This window comes from Mauremys mutica, chromosome 11 (assembly GCF_020497125.1).
Source record: "Mauremys mutica isolate MM-2020 ecotype Southern chromosome 11, ASM2049712v1, whole genome shotgun sequence".
Classification (NCBI taxonomy): Eukaryota; Metazoa; Chordata; order Testudines; family Geoemydidae; genus Mauremys; species Mauremys mutica.
The window spans coordinates 53,163,149-53,182,355 of record NC_059082.1 but is presented as its reverse complement, the minus strand read 5'-3'; the positions used below and the strand labels follow the sequence as shown (position 1 = coordinate 53,182,355).

At 50.2% G+C, this 19,207-nt stretch overlaps 1 protein-coding gene and 1 long non-coding RNA gene across 3 annotated transcripts in view; one reads left to right on the top strand and one right to left on the bottom strand.

Annotated features, from left to right (window-relative positions):
- LOC123343819 overlaps positions 1-11,655 on the top strand; it is a 72,030-nt gene extending 60,375 nt beyond the window's left edge. The window contains exon 5 of the long non-coding RNA XR_006572371.1: positions 10,886-11,655. This is a non-coding gene — a long non-coding RNA (uncharacterized LOC123343819). The remainder of the gene's footprint in view (positions 1-10,885) is intronic.
- ADCY9 (adenylate cyclase 9) overlaps positions 1-19,207 on the bottom strand; it is a 198,525-nt gene that overhangs the window by 67,897 nt on the left and 111,421 nt on the right. The window contains exon 4 of one of the 2 annotated variants that reach the window (XM_044979245.1): positions 3,976-4,196. In XM_044979245.1, the coding sequence (XP_044835180.1) occupies positions 3,976-4,196 (221 nt within the window). The remainder of the gene's footprint in view (positions 1-3,975; positions 4,197-19,207) is intronic. The other variant, XM_044979246.1, reaches the window with a different exon arrangement.

Here is a 19,207-nt window from a genome sequence, read left to right as displayed (position 1 = left end):
CCTAGGACGAGGTTGGTAGTGATGCTGAGTGCTGCTTTGGGTCGTCGGGGTGTGCATACCCAGCTACTTGAGTGTGGCCCTCGAGTCCTTCAGGCTATGCAGCTTTGCGTCCATCTGGTCCGAAAAGAGCCTGGACCCTTTGAAGGGGAGGTCCTGGAGCGAGTTCTGGACCTCAGGCGGCAGACCTGACTCCTGTAGCCACGCCAAGTGTCACATGACCACGCCAGACGCGATTGTCCTGGCCGCCGCATCTGTCAAATCCAAGGATGCCTGGAGAGAGGTCTTCGCTACGGCCTTGCCTTCGTCCACCAGCGCCATAAACTCCTGTTGGGAACCCTGCGGGAAGTTGTCCTTAAACTTCCCCACTGCCGCCCAGGAGTTGAAGTTATGTCTGTTGAGGATGGCCTGTTGGTTAGCCATCCTCAACTGGAGGCCCCCTGAGGAATACACCCTCCTGCCAAACAGGTCCAGGCACTTCGCTTTCTTGGGCTTAGGGGCCAGGGCCTGCTGCCCATGGTGTTCTTTCTCGTTTACTGCCGAGACTACCAGGGAACATGGGCTTGGGTGGCAAAACAAGAAGTCGTACCCCTTTGATGGGGCGAAGTACTTGCGTTCCACACCTTTGGCTGTTGGAGCACTGGAGGCCGGGGTCCGCCATATAGTCTTATAGTTCAACTGTATGGTCTTAATGAACAGAAGCGCTATTCTTGATGGACCCTCTGGGCTCAGGATGTCCACCATGGGGTCCTCCTGCTCAACCGTCTCCTCAGCCAGTATCCCCAAGTTATGAGCAACCTTACACAGCAGCTCTTGGTGGGCTCTGTGGTCTATTGGCGGAGGTCCTGATACCGCTGTGCCTGTCACCGCTTCATCTGGGGATGACGAGGAGGTCAGCAGCTGTTCCGCTTCCTCCTGCTGGTCCCTTTGGTCCCCCTCTCCTGAAGGAGGGGCTTCCAGCTTGGGCACGGACAGCTGACCCTGGGGCGGCACTGGACTCGGTGCCAGTTTCTCCGGTCTCTCGCTTGGCGATGGTGCAGGTGGTCTGGACGCGGTAGCTTCGTGCACGGAGGAGCGTTGGTGTGGGGACTGGGACCGGTGCACTAAGTAGCTGGCCCTGGAGGGAGCCCCTTGCTGCTGGTGGTAGGCCCAAGGGGTCCAGAAGGGCGGTCCCCACTGGGGTTGCCACCCAGCCTGGTATTCTCTGCTGTCCGGTGCCCGGTGCAGGTAACTGTATCGGCCCGAGTTGGTGCTGGACTCCGGCGACGCCGAGAGCGAAGGCCACGGCGGTACCGTCGACCTGTGCTGGTGGGAGGCCGATGAGCGGCTTCTTGCCAATTGGGAATGGTACCACTGCTCGTGCGATGGTCGGCTCGCCTTCTCCTGGTGTCGGTCTCTGGAGGGTGCCAGAGAGCGTCGGGTCCCTTGCACTAACCCCATGCGCTGATTCGTCTCCGGTACTGAGGCTTCCTTCTGTGTCAGAGGTAACAGAGTCCACAGACTTGATGCTCAACCGGGACCAACCCCGGGAGCGATACCTGGAGGGTGTCCTCGAACGGCACACCATTGCCAGCTTTCCCCTCGACAGCACCGCGGGCCCGGATGCCAGAGGCTTCTCCCTGTTCGGGAGGGGGCTCACCGCCAACAACCCAATGAGGTCCTTTGCCGCCTCAAAGGTGTCAGGCGTGGAGGGCTGATCTATTACTCCCTCGAGTCCATCGATCTCACTGAGTTCACTTAGGACTGGACTCAGTGGGATGTGTGGCACCGGTGTCATCGGCGCTGGCACAATGTCTATCCCGCTCTTTCCAGTGCCCGGGCCTGAGATGGTGCTGATCTCCTTTGTGGGCAGTGGGTCTCAAACTTTTGTACTGGTGACCCCTTTCAAACAGCAAGCCTCTGAGTGCGACCCCCCTAATAAATTAAACACACTTTTTAATATATTTAACACCATTATAAATGCTGGAGGCAAGTGGGGTTTGGGGTGGAGGTTGACAGCTCGTGACCCCCCCATGTAATAACCTTGTGACCCTCTGAGGGGTCCCGACCCCCAGTTTGAGAACCCCTGTTTGTGGGGAACCTCCGCGCCCTTCTTTTGGTTTGGCCTTGGGCCGCATCAGAGAGGATGAGCGGTGCTGTGGCCTACCTTTCTCCAAGGCCAACGGCTTACGGTGCTTATCCGGCACCGGGTCTCTTGATGACTCCAGGGCACTCCACACTGAGGAAGCTGGAGCTGGTGTAGGGCGCTCTGGGCCCGATGGCTGCAGCGCTGCCTCCATCAACTGCTTCAAGCGAAAGTCTCTTTCTTTTGTTGTTCTAGGCTTAAACGCCTTGCAAATCTTACACCTGTTTGGTGTGCTTCCCCCAGGCAACGAAGCCAGGAGTCGTGGGGGGTCACTAACTGGCATGGGCTTGCGGCACGTGGCGCAAGCCTTAAACACCTGGGCCTGCGGCATGCCCTGCGGCCCGGGGCGGGTGCACCTAATCTATTAAGTGTCCACAACAATAGAATGCTAATGAACTGATAGCAGCTAATTACTCTAAAGCTAAGGGATTGCTTCTCATAGGAGAGCAAGAGGTTGTTCCAATGTCGCCACAGATGGTAAGAAGGAACTGGAGGGGGTTGTGGCAGCGGGGGTATATATGTACGGCGCAGTGGCGCCGCTCAGGTGGGGGCCCCGCCGGCCCGATGGGTGCTTCTAAGGGAAAAGTTTCTGATGCTTGTGCACGCGCTGTGTGCACACCTAATGGGGAAAGGACATGAACAACCACTCGAAGAACTTTTATTGATGGTAGCCTTGGGAGAAAATTTAATTGGGAAAAGGGGGACAGAAAGGGATATATATTTAGAAATAATTAAACAAACAGACCCTTAACAATGGCTAAGTGGTTGGATATAGTTTATATATAATTATATGGGTATATATGTGTGTAAAAATGGAAAGGACAAGGGTTTGATAAAACAGGAAATGAGAAGAAGTTAAACAGGCAGGTGTAATGAAAATAAACAGATAGTACGCAACATTTAATAAAAACAAAAAAGATGTATGCTCTGTATCACTAGCTATCCCACAATCTTTTATTTGCAATCTGGGCTCCCATTCACACACTCTCTATTCTGTCTTCCCTGGTTTTGTCATGTTTCTAATTAGGAAGCCATTGTTCCTGTCCCCAAAACACTTACTATCTATGTGTTCATATAGAGCCAAGAACAATGAAGCCCTTAATCTAATTGGGGATTTGCTTGCTATCACAATAGAAACAGCTTATTATCTAATGTTGTTATTCCTAACGTTCACAAGCTATTCTTTTGACAGACTCAAGTTAAAGTCTGGCTATAATAAGAGGGAAATTGTGTGTGTTTGTGTAAAGTCACAGATTGCGGGATCTTGGAGCCTATATTTTCCTCTTGCCCATAGAAGAGGTGACAATTTAAAATCCTAAAGTGAAGAGAGAAAGTCTAATTTTACAGAAAGTATATTTAGGACAATATCAGACCAATACTTTCATGACAATCTCCTTCTATTTGTTCAGCATCCAAGACAGAAAGTGTATATATTTTCCTAAACACTTCAATGTCACCAGGTATAATTATTATATGCAGATATAACATTTTTGTAGCTCCATGTTTATAGTAAAAGCAGCAAATGCAAATAACATATGTACTATAACATATTATGAAGATTTTGTCATTTTTGAGGATTTTTTAGTTCAAAAGACTCAAATGTAAAATAACTGTTCAAAGAGAAAGATTAATAAAGTTAAGTAAAAACCTGCACTGGTATTCCTCTTAGCAGAATTTTCAGATTGGTGAGTTCCTACTGTAGTTACAGAATAGCAAACAGACTAACATTAGAAAACTTACAGTATGATGACCAACATCACACAAGAACAGGGGAATAGAGATTAAAGGCAGGGAGCATGTTTGCTTTCTTTCTACCACACTATTTTAAAATTATGTAGCTAATTCCTTCTTACCTGTCTTCTTTAATCACATCCACAAAATGAGCATCTGTCTTCTCTCTGATGTTTTTGAACCTCAGTGGAAGGAGTGCTGACTGGTCCAAACTCACTCCTACCCATCTTCCTTTCTCCTGCAACATCTCATAAAGTGATGTCTGGCTGTTGCTCAGCTTCTCATCCTGTGGAGGACTCAAAAGTCCATTCTGGGTCTTTGGACTGCGTCGTCCAGGAGTCTGCTTCATAGCAAGAAGAAATGTATGAGTGAAGGAATAAATATGTGAGAAAACATACAAACAGCACAGAGGTTTGAACCTGATGATATTCTAAAAGAAGAGAGCTCTCAACGATGCCTGTAGCTGTTTACACTATTCCACACTGATGCAACAGACATTCTGTACTTCAGAGTGACTCACTGAGAGTGACAATCCTGGAATTGTATTATATAGATAAGGCCAGAAAGGACTATTGTGTTTTTCTAGTCTGACTTCCTGTGTAACACACACCATAAGACTTCCCTGAATTGATTTCTGTTTGGACTAGAGAATATCTTTTAGAAAAACATCCAAGCTTGATTTATGTCAGTGATAGAGACTCCATCATAACCCTTTGTAAGTTGTTCCGAAGGTTAATTACTAGTCTGAATTTGCCTTGCTTCAACTTCCAGCCATTGGATATTACTATACTTTTGTCTGCTAGATTGAAGAGCCCTTTATTATCAAATGTATGCTCCCCATGTAGGTATTTATACACTGATCAAATCATTCCTTAACTTTCTTTTTGTTAAACTACCAAGATTGAGCTCCTCTCACTATAAGGCAGGTTTTCTAATCCTTTATTTATTCTTGTGGCTGTTCACAGAACCTCTCCAATAAGGATGTTGATAAATTGAATTGTGGACACCAGAACTCGACACAGTATTCCAGCAGTGGTCACACCAGTGTCAAAGGCAGAAGTAAAATAAAAGACGGTTACTCACCGTTGTAACTGTTGTTCTTCGAGATGTGTTGCTCATATCCATTCCATGTAGGTGTGTGCGCGCCGCGTGCACGTTCGCCGGAAAACTTTTACCCTAGCAACTCAGTGGGTCGGCTGGGCGCCCCCTGGAGTGGCACCACCATGGCGCCGGATATATACACCAGCCGACCCACCCACTCCTCAGTTCCTTCTTGCCGGCTACTCCGACAGTGGGGAAGGAGGGTGGGTTTGGAATGGATAGGAGCAACACATCTCGAAGAACAACAGTTACAACGGTGAGTAACCGTCTTTTCTTCTTCAAGTGATTGCTCATATCCATTCCATGTAGGTGATTCCCAAGCCTTACGTAGGCGGTGGGGTCGGAGTGAGATGTTACAGAATGCAAACTGCTGAGCCAAAGGCTGCATCATCTCTGGACAGGAGACCAAAGAGCAAAGGTCCGGATCGAGGACCAGGTAGCAGTACGACATAGCCCGGGAAGGGTATGTGAGTCGGAAAGGCAGCAGAAGAAGCCTGAGCCCTGGTGAAACGAGCAGTAAGGTGGCTCGACGGAACATGGGCCAAGTCACAGGAGGCCCTTCATCCGGTCTGCCAATACAACGAAGAGTTGGGGGCGTACAAAAGGGCTCGCCCGCTTGACATAAAAAGCGAGCGCCCTACGGACGTCTAGGGAGGGCAGATGTGCTCCGTCGCGGTGAATGGGCTTCGGAAAGAAGACCGGAAGGAAGATATCCCGGATGATATGAAAGTTCAACAGCACCTTAGGGAGGAAGGCTGGACGTGGTCACAACCGCTCCTCGTCCTTACGCCACATAGTGTACCGTGGGTCCACTGTGAGAGCCTGAAGCTCGGAGACTTGCCTAGCCGATGCAAAGGCTACAAGGAAAAACTGTCTCTCAGGACAGGTACCTCAGCGAGCATGCTGTCAGTGACTTGAATGGAGCAGGCATAAGTCTGCTTATAACCAGGTTGAAGACCCATGAGTTGGTGGGGCGGTGAACTCGGGGGCATAAATGCCCCAAGCCCTTGAGGAACGTAGAAACCATAGCGTGCGAGAATATGAAGCGGCCACTCTCCCTTGGAAGGAAGGCAGAGACGGCTGCCAAGTGCACCCTTAATGATGAACTGCGCCAGGCGCTGCTGTTGGAAAATCATAGGCAATCCCAGAGGAAATAGTTCGGAGCCTGTGTGGGGGAAACATTGTGTTTCGTAGCAGCAAGAGAAAGACTGCCAGTTGGGCAGATACGTTAACCGAGTGGAAGGCTTCCTACCACCCCGGGGAATCCTGTGGGACCGAGGCCGAACAATGTAACTCGGATCGGTTTAGGCCCGCAGCAGGCATGCGGAGATGTGCAGGGATTGCAGGTCTAGGTGGTAAAGTCTGCCGTGATCCAGCGTCATGAGGTCTGGGCAAAGAGGCAGGGGAATCGGATGGCAACCGACAGGTCTAGCAACCTGGTGTACCAGTGCTGCCTGGACCACGCTGGAGCAATCATGATCCGATGCGCTCTGTCCCTGCAGAGTGCTAGCAGGACCTTGCGAACCAGCGGGAGCGGTGGGAAAGCAGACGGCAGACGGCTCGTCTACAGCATCAGAAAAACAGCCAAGATCGAGTCCTGGGAGAGACATTGGCATGAGCAGAACTTGTCTCTCGTTTCGTTCCCGCGAGAGCGAAGTTCCAGAAACGTAATGGATAACATCCAGAGGAATCAACCACTTGAGAGACCGGAAGGAACTGTTAAGGCGATCCGCCAGAGAGTTCCGGACCCTTAGGAGAAAGGGCGCTACCAGGTCCGTCAATTGAGCTCTGCAGGAGTCCTGGAGCTGGCTAGCTCCCTGCAAAGAGAGGAGGACCGTGCTCCTCCGTGCTTATCTATGCAACGGGTGTCCGTTGTGTTGCCTGTGAACACCGAGACACAAAAGCCTCGTAGGTGCTGCTGAAGCGCCTGGTAGACAAGGCAGACTGCTCTCAACTCCCGGACACTGATATGCAAGGGCAGCCTTTGAGCCAACCAAAGGTCTGGAGTGGGAAACTAACCCAAGTGAGCACCGCAGTCAAGAGATGGGGGCGTCCATCCTGAGGGACACCGAGGGTGAGGAGGATGGAACAGCACCCCTGCACACATCAGGGAGGGCGTCGACCCCCAGTCGAGGGAGCCTAGGACGCTCGGTGGGATCGAGGCGACCCTGACCACGCTGTCTCTGGCCGTGTGGTACACTGATGTGAGTCACGGTTAAAGTGTACGGAGGCGACACCTGGCATGTTCGGTTATGCACGTGCAGGCAGCCATGTGGCGCAGAAAACCTCGGCAAGTTCAAGCCAAAGATGCCGGGAAGGTCCGTAAACCTTGTACAATGGTTACCATCGCGTGAAAGCAAGGCGTAGGTAAGCAGGCTGTGCGATACTGAAGTCCTGGGTGGCCTCAGGTAAGTGTATTCCCTAAGTGGGAATCCGGGTGGATTTCGCTATGCGGATTCTCAGGCCTAAACGCAGGAATAGGACCTCGTCGACGCCCACAGGAGTGGTAACTTGGGCCTCGGTGGTCCCTGGAATGAGCCAAGCGTCCAGACACGGAGACCGTGCATCCGACGGTGGCGGAGTGGGCGGCGACTACAGGCAGACACCGTGAATACACATGGGGCTGTATAGAGGCCGACCGGGAGGACCGTAAACTGGAAATGACGATTGGCCACAAACCGGAGGTACCTTCTGAGCGGAGGATAAATGGCGACAGGAAAATACATGCCCTTCATATCGAGGGCGGCATACCAGTCTCCGGGATCCAAGGATGGGATGACGGTCCCCATGGATACCATGCGGAACTCCAGGTATATCATAACTTGTTGAGCTCCCGCAGGTCTAGGATAGGTCTGAGACCTCCCTTCACCTTGGGGATCAGGAACTAGTGGGGCTAGAACCTATGCCCCTTTCGACCGTGGAACCTCCTCTATAGCTCCGATCGTGAGGAGCGCCCGCACCTCTTGCAAGAGGAATTGCTCGTGAGAGGGGTCCCTAAGAGGGAAGAGGAGGGATAGGCTTCTGCCCGATTGGTGGTTGGGAGGACTCTGATTTTGGTCCCTAGGGGGTCTCCACCAACTCCTACGACTGCCTCAGCGTCGCCTGCTGGCAAAGCCCTGTCGTTTTCTAGGCGCAGGGTAAGGGCAGTGAGGCTGGCGGAAAGGTCGGCGGTGAGACATCGGCATGTACACGCCGAGAGGGAGTGCATAGTGACCTCGCTGTCCTTTGGGCCTGACAGCCTAGGGCCAGTTTTGAGAACAGGCCTTTGTCATTGAAGGACAAGTCCTGTATAGTGTGCAGCAGCTGCGAGGGAAGGCTTGATAACTGGAGCCATGAAATGCACCTCGTGGCAACACCCGAGGGCAGAGCCGTGGCTGTGGAGTCCGCTACCTCCAACAAGGTGTGGAGGGAAGCTCTCGCCACTTTGAGCCCTTTTTCCAGGAGGGCATCAAACTCTTGACGGGAGATCTGAGAACCCGACTCCGTAAAGTCTCCCACTAGATGACAAGGGAGCAGGGGGAAAGATGTACATATAGGTGCCCGTCGCCCCTGGAGGATACCATGCACATGCATTCGACTCCCGTGCCTACGGGCGGGATAGTGGCCACTTGGAGATTCATAGTGAATGCCACCCGTCTCGGGAGGTCCTAATGGGCCCCCAGGCCGATTAGGGGAGGGCCCAAGGAGTACGCATCTGCCACCGCCTCATCTGGGGAGGGGAAGATGAAAAACCGGGGCAAGTGGGTCTTGTGTGGGCTCACGCTCCGGGACGACCTGCTGATCTGTTGGGATGTGGGAATCCGGTGGCAGAACCGGACTCCCGCCGTACCGGTTGGAGGGGGACGACTAACTGTCGCCCCTGGTACCCAGTGCTCTGACGGAACAGAGCGCGATGGGAGCACAGGTAGCGCGCCCAAGAGGTACAGGGCAGCCACTGATGGGGTTCAGGGTCCTGTCCTGGAACACCCGGAAGACTCTGGTGTGCACATCCGAATGGATGGCCATGGAGAAGTTAAAGCCCTGAGCGGAGTCTCCCTCTCCAGCTCATGGCGCTCGACGTGAGGCCTACCGGTACCGGGAGCGAGAATGGGACCTGCGACCGGAGCGATGCCGGGAGGCTGGCCGAGATCTCGAGGCTCAACGCCGGGAGTGGCTACGTGAGTCCAGTGCCTGGAGCGGTGCCGGGAGCTGGATCTGCACCGAGTGTGCCAGGTCGGGGAACGGGCCGCTGATCGGTGCCGCGGGTACGACCGGTACCGATATGAGGAACGGTGCCATGACTGTGAACAGTGCCGGCACCGGGCTTGGCGACAGGACCGAGAACATCTGCGGGACTGCGATCGTGAACGGTGCCGCTCTGTGGTGCCGACGCCGGGTGGCGTGAGCAAGACAGGCTCGCTGATAGACAATATAACCTGCACCGGCGGTACCGGGGGTTAAAGCAGCGCAGGTTCTACCCTTGCCATTAACACCCTCGCTGTGGAAATGTGTCCTGCGTAGAGGGAATAGTGAGCACAACCACAGCTCGCATCGGGGAGCGTTCAGGTGCTGGACACGACGGCTCCTGCGTGGCCGGAGTCTACAGTGCTGATACTGTCGGTGCCGCAGCAGGTACCGGTGCCAGGCAGTGCGACGTAGTAGAGCGCTCGGGCTGCGGAGCAGGCGGCTCGGACGCAGCCTAACAGTGAGCTCGACCACGGTTCGTACTGGGGAGCTTTCCAGCACCGGACTCGATGGCTCTTGCCTGGCCGGAGTTAACGGTGCGGATATCGTCGGTGCCACGGCAGACATCGGTGCCGGGCAATCCGACTGAGCATAGCGCTCGGCTGCGGAGCAGGCGGCTCGGACGCAGCAAGGATATTGTGCCTCTTCATCCTCCAGGCTGAGTGGACGTCGGAGCCAGTGACGGTTGGCGCTGAGAGGCCTTGGCGGTACCGGCGATCCGGTGCCGAGGGAGCGCTCCTTGAAGATTAACCGGCGCTCGGTGCCGAGAGTGGAGGAGCAAGAGCTGCCTCCCTCAGGAGCTGTTTGGGACGAAAGTCCCGCTCCCCTTTGTTCTTGGATTAAAGGCCTCACACATGCGGTACTTATCTATGAGGTGAGATTCCTCGAGGCACTTAGGAGAGGATCTCTTGTCGGCATCGGCTTGTGGCCGGCCGAGCATTATAAAACCCTGTGGACTGGGCATCGGACCCGGCGCCGGGTGAGGGGAAGGGGATAAACCCCGAACCCTGTGAAATAAATACACTATGCTATACCACAAATAAATAAAGTTAACTACAATTATAAACCTCTGAACTATATACTTAACGAGAGAAACTACGAGTAGCTAGGGAAGTGGAGGTCGGCTAAGCCGCGCTCCACTGTTCCAACGACCGACACGGGCGGTAAGAAGGAACTGAGGAGTGGGTGGGTTGGCTGGTGTATATATCCGGCGCCATGGTGGCGCCACTCCAGGGGGCGCCCAGCCGACCCACTGAGTTGCTAGGGTAAAAGTCTTCTGGCGAACGTGCACGCGGCGCGCACACACCTACATGGAATGGATATGAGCAATCACTCGAAGAAGAACCTCTCTACTCCTACTTGAGATTCCCATGTTTATGCATCCCAGGATTGCATTAGCCCTTTTGGCCATAGCAATGCACTGGGAGCTCATGTTCAGCTGAGTATTTACCATGACTTCCAAATCTTTTTCAGTGACTGCTTCCCAGGACACAGTACTTCATCCTGTATGTATGGCCCACAATCTTTTGTTCCTAGATATGACCTCATATTTGGTCACATTAAAATGCATATTGTTTGCTTGAGCCCAGGTTACCAAGTGATCCAGATCGCTTTATATTAGTGACCTGTCCCCTTCATTATTTATCATGCCCCCAACTTTGGGTCCCCTTCCAACTTTATCAGTGATGATTTTATGTTTTCTTATAGGTAATTGATGAAAATTTTAAATATCTGGGATGAAGAACTGATCTCTGCGGAACCCCACAAGAAACATACCTGCTTGATGATGATTTCTCCTTTACAATTACATTTTGAGACCAATCGGTTAGAAAGTTTTGAATCCATTTAATGTGTACCATGCTAATTTTGTATTGCTCTAGTTTATTCATCAAAATATTGTGTAGTACCAAGTGAAATGCCTTTATCAACCAAACTTGTAATCTCATAAAAAAAGATATCAATAGTGGCACAACATTAGCTTTCCTTCAGTCCTCTGGAACTTCTCCAGGGTTCCAAGACTTACTGGAAATCAACATTAATAGTACAGAAAGCTCCTCTGTTAGCTCTTTTAAAACTCTTGAATAAAAGGTATCCGAACCTGCTGATTTAAAAATGACCATCTTTAGTAGCTGCTGTTCCACACCTTCCATAATTACCAATGAATAGAAAGTGTTATCATATGATACTAATATGTCATCTGTTTTTTTCACCAAGCACTTCTGCATTATTATTGACAATTCCATGATATTCATCTAGTAAGGAACCAATACCATTGTTAAGATACCTTTTGTTCCTAAATATACTTGAAAAACTCCTCCTTATTGTCCTTAACTCTTCTGGTCAGAGATTTCTCTTTGTGTTGTTTTGCCTCCCATAACAATTTTATACAATTTGTAGCGTCTGATTTATATTTATACTACCAACTTTCCCTTTCTTCCATTTGTTATACGTTGTTTTGTTTTTACAGTTGCCTTCACTTCTCCCTAATCCCGGTTGGCTTTTTTAACTAGTGCAGCCTTCCTTCTTGACTGTGGGTTTTTTTTGTTTGTTTGTTTGTTTTTTAGCTTGTTCTCAAATAAAATGCTTTTAAACAATTTCCAATAATCATTTACATTTTTCTGTTTAAATTCTTTCTCCCAACTAATTTGGCTCATAAGTCATCCTCTGCAAAGACAGACCATAGTCTCCAAATAAAGACTACTATATCAGATATTTAAACTGACAGAATACTTGATTCTTGCCAAAAGACCATATATAATACCTTCTGAATCTCATTAGTTTTTTTAACTAATATATCTTTAGAGACTATGTGCTATCTTGCAAAAGGTATGAGGATTGTATATGCTAGTGCAGACAGGCGGGTTCAATGAGGAATGATCCCTTTCCATCTGAAGCTTTTTTTACCTAGGGTACTTATATTTAAACATTACTTGGTTAGAGGAATTTAAATCAGGACCATCTCCATAAGGAATCTACTAAATCAAGAGCTGGTGAACAGGTAATTCCCACCCCACTTGAAGGTGTTCTTTTTTCTTTTAATTAACACTTTAGTAAGTTTCTTTGCCTGAAAATACATTAACTGTAGAAAATGTTTATATAGAAGCTAAAATATGACATATCTCTTTAGACTATTATTTTTTTAATTCTTTCTGCTCATCTGAGGAAACTGAGGAAAATGTATGCTTCCTTAGAGTGATGTGGAGAAGCCTGATATGGAAGAACAATAGGGTATAAACTGGCCATGAACAAATTCAGGCTGGAAATTAGAAAAGCAATTGTATCACAGGGCTGCTTGTGATGGTTGGGGGCGGTGCTTGGAGTCCCTTCCAATTTATGTCCTCTGTTCCTAAAGTTCATGGTTCAGGGCTTCAGATGGTCCTCTGGTCCAGGAAGGGGTGTGTTTTTGTTTGTTTTTAGTCTCCTTCCTGTGAAGCATTGGAGATGGCCACAGCTGGAGTTGACACGCTGGATGGGGAGGTGTAGCAGGGTGGACCCTGCTCCTGCCCTGAGGGGTTTAAAAAGCAGCCTGGCAGGGCTTGAGAGCTGCTGCTCTAGGCTGGGCTGATTGGGAAAGTGGCTGCAGCTGGGGCCACGCCCCAAACTGAGCCAAGGGCCTTATAAGAAGGCCAGGGAAGCTAGAAGCAAGGAGACAGTGTCTCTCTGGCTATAGAGAGAGATGGGCCTGGCTGCTTAGGAGCTGGAGACTGGATACCTGAGTGAAGCAGGGCTGGGGAAGGCTGAGGAGCTGGGGAGCTCCAGCCTAGAAAGCCCCAGGCTGCGGCCTAGCAGTGGACCAACAGGTACTGGGGGTTGCAGAGGGCAGCCCAGGGGTAGGCCAAGGCAGCAGGTCCAAACCCTCCTTGCCAGTGATGAGTAGGCTGATACTGCAGTCTGCCCCAGAGTGTGGGGCTAGACAATGACTGGCAGTAGCCAAATACTGAGGCAAGGTAGGGATAGAGGGTGGGGGTTCCCTGAGACAGAAGGGGAGACCCAGAGAGAAAGGGGTTACTGCTAGGGGGCAGCACCCCATGTAAAAGGGCACCGGGTCCAGGGAGGGACACGGGGGGCCTGAAGACAGGTGGATCACCAGCCTGCAGAGGGCGCTCCAGCGCTGGACTGAGCTAATTCCCAGAAGCACCAGCAGGAGGCGCCGCAGGGGTGAGTCCGACCCGTTACAGGAGGCCAGTGCTGAGATGGCACCAAGCACTTTCTCTCTCACATGCTTAGGTGGCTGATTGTTACTCATTTGCTGAGGTGCTAACTAATCACCATACGTGGGATCAGGAAGGAATTTTCCCCCAGGTCAGACTGGCAGGAACCTTGGGTTGTTTTTTTTTTGCCCTCCCTGCAGTATGGAGGGAAGATCACTTGCCAGGATTATCTGGGTATATTTCCCATAATTAATTCCCAGCCATTGCAGGCGCTTCAGGCATGAGTGCACCTTGGTCTCTCCTATTCTCTGCCTGTCGCATATTGGTTTAGCCTTCTGGGGACTGTAATACTTTGGTCTAGTTTTTGTGTGCAGCTGCTGGATGGTGTTGATGATCTGTGATACAAAGGAGGTCAGACTAGATCAACATTTCTCAAATGTGGCCACCAGCAGATTTTTTTTGCTACCATGACATCCTCCAAAGCATGAATTTAGATTTTTTTGGGGTGGGGGAACAACGGTCCCTCCCTGCAGTGCCCAGCTGTTGCTCCTGAATAGCTGTTACCAAAGGCAGCGAGATGTGCCACCTTGGTGTTTGTGTTGGCACTGCCAGCAGGGATCAGAGCCCTGCACCGCACAGCCTCCTTGGGGGCTCTGGGCAGAGCCTCTGGAGACACGTGTTGCAAGTGTGCATGGCGCCAGAGGTGGCTCTTGTCAGTGGAGGTGCCTGCTGTGTTCAGTCTCAGGGGTGCTCCCCTGGGGCTCCCCCTCTCCCGCCCAGCCGGGGCATGGAGAGCCTCAAGCTCCACAGGTGGCTAGTGAGTTCCTGACTCACCTTCCCCAGGATGGGCTCTTGCTGAAGGACTGAAGGAGGCAGGGACAAAGAGATGGGTTCGTGCTTTCCCCACCTGGAGCCACACTCACTGTTTACAGTTGCTGTAGTTACCGCAGCAGCTCAACAGCTCCAAGCTGCTGCAGGTCTTGGCAGCTCCCCAGCAGGGTGAGGGGCTCCCGCTCCGTGACACACTCCAAGCACAAGAATGGGAACGCTGAATGGGGAGCTCTACTTCCTACCGCCTTCCTACTACATACATAAATTACAATGATTTGGACATGTACATGCACATATTTGTTTGTTTTTCCTAAAGTTAAGTATTTTAGGAAAAATTTATCAGAGCAGCCACCAGCAAAGTGGTCACACTCTGAGGTCACCAAAAAATTATTTGTGAGAACCGCTGGACTAGATGATCTGATGGTCCTTCTGGCCTTAAACTCTGTGACTGTGACTTCTCTGAGCCTTTTTTTCTTTCAGCTCTCTGGCAGAGGCTCAAATCCCTAAGAAAAATCTTCCCTTCCGTCAGCTCTAGGTTTTTCTGGGCTATCGCCACTCTGTTAATCTTAACCAGACAAGATTAGATTTTAAAATTACTTGTGTGGCAGCAGAAAATCCCTATTTAATAAATTTTGCTAACTCTAGCTGTACAGTAGTTTCTGATGGTGACTGGCAGACTGACTGATGCACCCTATCCCAATTTCCTCTAATAAAGAGAGGTGCATATTGGGAAAGGAGAACTCCACAGGAAGTTAGGAGCCAGATGAGTTCCTTATGTAGTTTAGGAGAACTGAGATAGGTGCTTAAAAACACTAAGATGGCATCTAAAGGCAGCGTTAACGCATTTCTAATAAAGGGATTATGAAGAGTGGGCAGTCTCTAGGGAAAGAGGTCTGCCAGAGGAAACTTATTGCCATTCTCCTCAAGAAACTTACGGAGTATGTAGGACCTGGGACTCAAGTGCCACTGCATGTTTTAGTTTTTTGTGTTCAATCTGCTTCTATTTATCGTAGGCATTCCAGAGTCACCGAGCAGCATATATATATATATCAGTCTTGCTTTGGCTGGTAATATTTAAACTGAATAAATGAGGCACATCTGACCTTATGTATGCTGAGAGACAAGGAGGGTGAGGTAATATCTTTTACTGGACCAACTTTCGAGCCACACACAGCTCTTCTTCAGGTCTCTGAACTCTGTGCGGCTCAATCACTTGGGTCCCTCACCAACAGAAGTTGGTCCAATAAAAGATATTACCTCACCCTCGTCTCTCTAATATCCTGGGACCAACACGGTTGCATCTACAGTGCACATAACTTGCGTACGCTAGTATTTTTCTTCTAGTTATCCACTGTTGCAGCTCAAAGTGGCACTAGTGTAGAAAATACTACTGGCATTTTATGCAGCGTTCCACAGACCTCCTCTAAGCAGGGACAGATGAAACTGTGGTTAAAATGTCAACAGCTAATATACACTAGGGATCATAACCGCTGCTGCCACTGATGGAGCTGCAGTGGTGGAAATCTCAAAGAAAAATTCAGCCTGTGTGGAGGTTGTTTGGTTTACGGAGTCTCTGGTGGTTTGTGGTAGGTGACACTTAAACAGAAGCAGAAGGGGTAAAAGTATCCTACGCATATCACCTCAGCATTTTGAGATGACCAACATCTTTCTTTTGAAGTAACTGCCTCCTGATGTGCTGGAAAAAACGGTTACTCACCTTCTCATAACTGTTGTTCTTCGAGATGTGTTGTTCATGTCCATTCCAATCTGATGTGTGCGCACGCATATGCACGGTAGCTGGAAGATTTTTCCCTCGCAGCATCTGTTGGGTCAGCCTGGGCACCTCATGGAGTCGTGCTTTCATGGCTCTCAATATACAGCCCTGCCAACCCGCCACCCCCTCAAGTCCTTCTTTCTGGCAACTCCAACAGAGGGGTAGGAGTGTGAGTATTGGATTGGACATGAACAACACATCCCGAAGAACAACAGTTACGAGAAGCCTAAGTTCAGGAGGTGAGGTCAATCTTCCACTGATTGGAACATTGCTTGTCCAAAGGCTGCATCGTCTCTGGCCTGCTGGGTAATTGCATAATGTGTGGTGAAAGTGTGGATGGAGGACCACATTGCCGCTCTGCAGATTTCGTGAGTGGGGACCTACACCAGGAATGCTGTTGATGAAGCCTGCACCCCGGTAGAGTGCACAGTGATTGGGGGTGCGTGAACCCCAGGCAGGTTGTAGCACTCACAAATGCAGGATGTGGTCCATGACAAAATGCACTGTGATGACACAGGCAGACCTTTCATTCTGTCTGCCACTGCCACAAATAACTGGACCGATTTTCTGAATGGCTTCGTTCTCTCGATGTAAAAGGCTAGCGCCCTGCGGACATCCAGTGAGTGAAGTCTCTGCTTCCTGCCAGCAGAGTGCAGCTTAGGGTAGAGTACCGGGAGAAAGATGTCCTGGTTGATGTGAAACTGTGACACAACCTTTGGGAGGAAAGTAGGGTGAGGCCTGATCTGAACCTTGTCCTTATAGAACACGGTATATGGAGTGTCTGATGTTAGGGCCTTGAGCTCAGACACCTTCCTGGCTGAGGTTATAGCTACCAGGAACGCCACCTTGTAAGAGAGAGAGAGCAGGGAGCATGTCGCCAACGGTCCAGAGTGGTCCCATGAGCCTAGAGAGGATCAGGTTGAGGTCCCAGATGGGGACAGCGTGAGGATGTGAGGGTACAGTCTGTCGAGTCCTTTTAGAAATTGGTTGATCATAGGGTTAGCAAACACTGCCGAGACTCATCAAGCCCTCGGATCGCTACCCGTTCCTGCTTCTACACGTGGGCACCAATGATGCTGCCAAGAATGACCTTGAGCGGATCACTGCAGACTATGTGGCTCTGGGAAAAAGGATAAAGGAGTTTGAGGCGCAAGTGGTGTTCTCGTCCATCCTCCCTGTTCAGGGAAAAGGCCTGGGTAGAGATCGTCGAATTGTGGAAGTCAACGAATGGCTACGCAGGTGGTGTCGGAGAAAAGGCTTTGGATTCTTTGACCATGGGATGGTGTTCCAAGAAGGAGGAGTGCTAGGCAGAGACAGGCTCCACCTAACGAAGAGAGGGAGGAGCATCTTTGCAAGCAGGCTGGCTAACCTAGTGAGGAGGGCTTTAAACTAGGTTCACAGGGGGAAGGAGACCAAAGCCCTGAGGTAAGTGGGAAAATGAGATACCGGGAGGAAGCACGAGCAGGAGAGTGCAAGAGGGGAGGACTCCTGTCTCAGACTGAGAAGGCAGGAAAATCAGCGAGTTATCTTAAGTGCCTATACACAAATGCAAGAAGCCTGGGAAACAAGCAGGGAGAATTGGAAGTCCTGGCACAGACAAGGAACTATGATGTGATTGGAATAACAGAGACTTGGTGGGATAACTCACATGACTGGAGTACTGTCATGGATGGATATAAACTGTTCAGGAAGAACAGGCAGGGCAGAAAAGGTGGGGGAGTTGCATTGTATGTAAGAGAGCAGTATGACTGCTCAGAGCTCCGGTATGAAACTGCAGAGAAACCTGAGAGTCTCTGGATTAAGTTTAGAAGTGTGAGCAACAAGGGTGATGTTGTGGAGGGAGTCTGCTATAGACCACCAGACCAGGGGGATGAGGTGGACGAGGCTTTCTTCCAACAACTAGAAGTTACTAGATCGCAGGCCCTGGTTCTCATGGGAGACTTTAATCACCCTGATATCTGCTGGGAGAGCAATACAGCGGTACACAGACAATCCAGGACGTTTTTGGAAAGTGTAGGGGACAATTTCCTGGTGCAAGTGCTGGAAGAACCAACTGGGGCAGAGCTCTTCTAGACCTGCCGCTCACAAACAGGGAAAAATTAGTAGGGGAAGCAAAAGTGGATGGGAACCTGGGAGGCAGTGACCATGAGATGGTCGAGTTCAGGATCCTGACACACGGAAGAAAGGAGAGCAGCAGAATACAGACCCTGGACTTCAGAAAAGCAGACTTTGACTCCCTTAGGGAACTGATGGGCAGGATCACCTGGGAGAATAACATGAGGGGGAAAGGCGTCCAGGAGAGCTGGCTGTATTTTAAAGAATCCTTATTGAGGTTGCAGGAACAAACCATCTCGATGTGTAGAAAGAATAGTAAATATGGCAGGTGACCAGCTTGGCTTAACAGTGAAATCCTTGCTGATCTTAAACGCAAAAAAGAAGCTTACAACAGTGAAATCCTTGCTGATCTTAAACGCAAAAAAGAAGCTTAAGTGGAAGATTGAACAAATGACCAGGGAGGAGTATAAAAATATTGCTCAGGCATGCAGGAGTGAAATCAGGAAGGCTAAATCACACTTGGAGTTGCAGCTAGCAAGAGATGTTAAAAGTAACAAGAAGGGTTTCTTCAGGTATGTTAGCAACAAGAAGAAAGGAAAGTGTGGGCCCCTTACTGAATGAGGGTGGCAACCTAGTGATAGAAGATGTGGAAAAAGCTAATGTACTCAATGATTTTTTTGCCTCTGTCTTCACAAACAAGGTTAGCTCCCAGACTGCTGCACTGGGCAGCACAGTATGGGGAGAAGGTGACCAGCCCTCTGTGGAGAAAGAAGTGGCTCGGGACTATTTAGAAAAACTGGACGAGCACAAGTCCATGGGGCCGGATGCGCTGCATCCAAGGGTGCTAAAGGAGTTGGCGGATGTGATTGCAGAGCCATTGACCATTATCTTTGAAAACTCATGGCAATCGGGGGAGGTCCCGGATGATTGGAAAAAGGCTAATGTAGTGCCCATCTTTAAAAAAGGGAAGGAGGAGGATCCGGGGAACTACTGGCCAGTCAGCCTCACCTCAGTCCCTGGAAAAATCATGGAGCAAGTCCTCAAGGAATCAATTCTGAAGCACTTAGAGGAGAGGAAAGTGATCAGGAACAGTCAGCATGGATTCACCAAGGGCAAGTCATGCCTGACTAACCTAATTGCCTTCTATGAGGAGATAACTGGGTCTGTGGATGAGGGAAAAGCAGTGGATGTGTTATTCCTTGACTTTAGCAAAGCTTT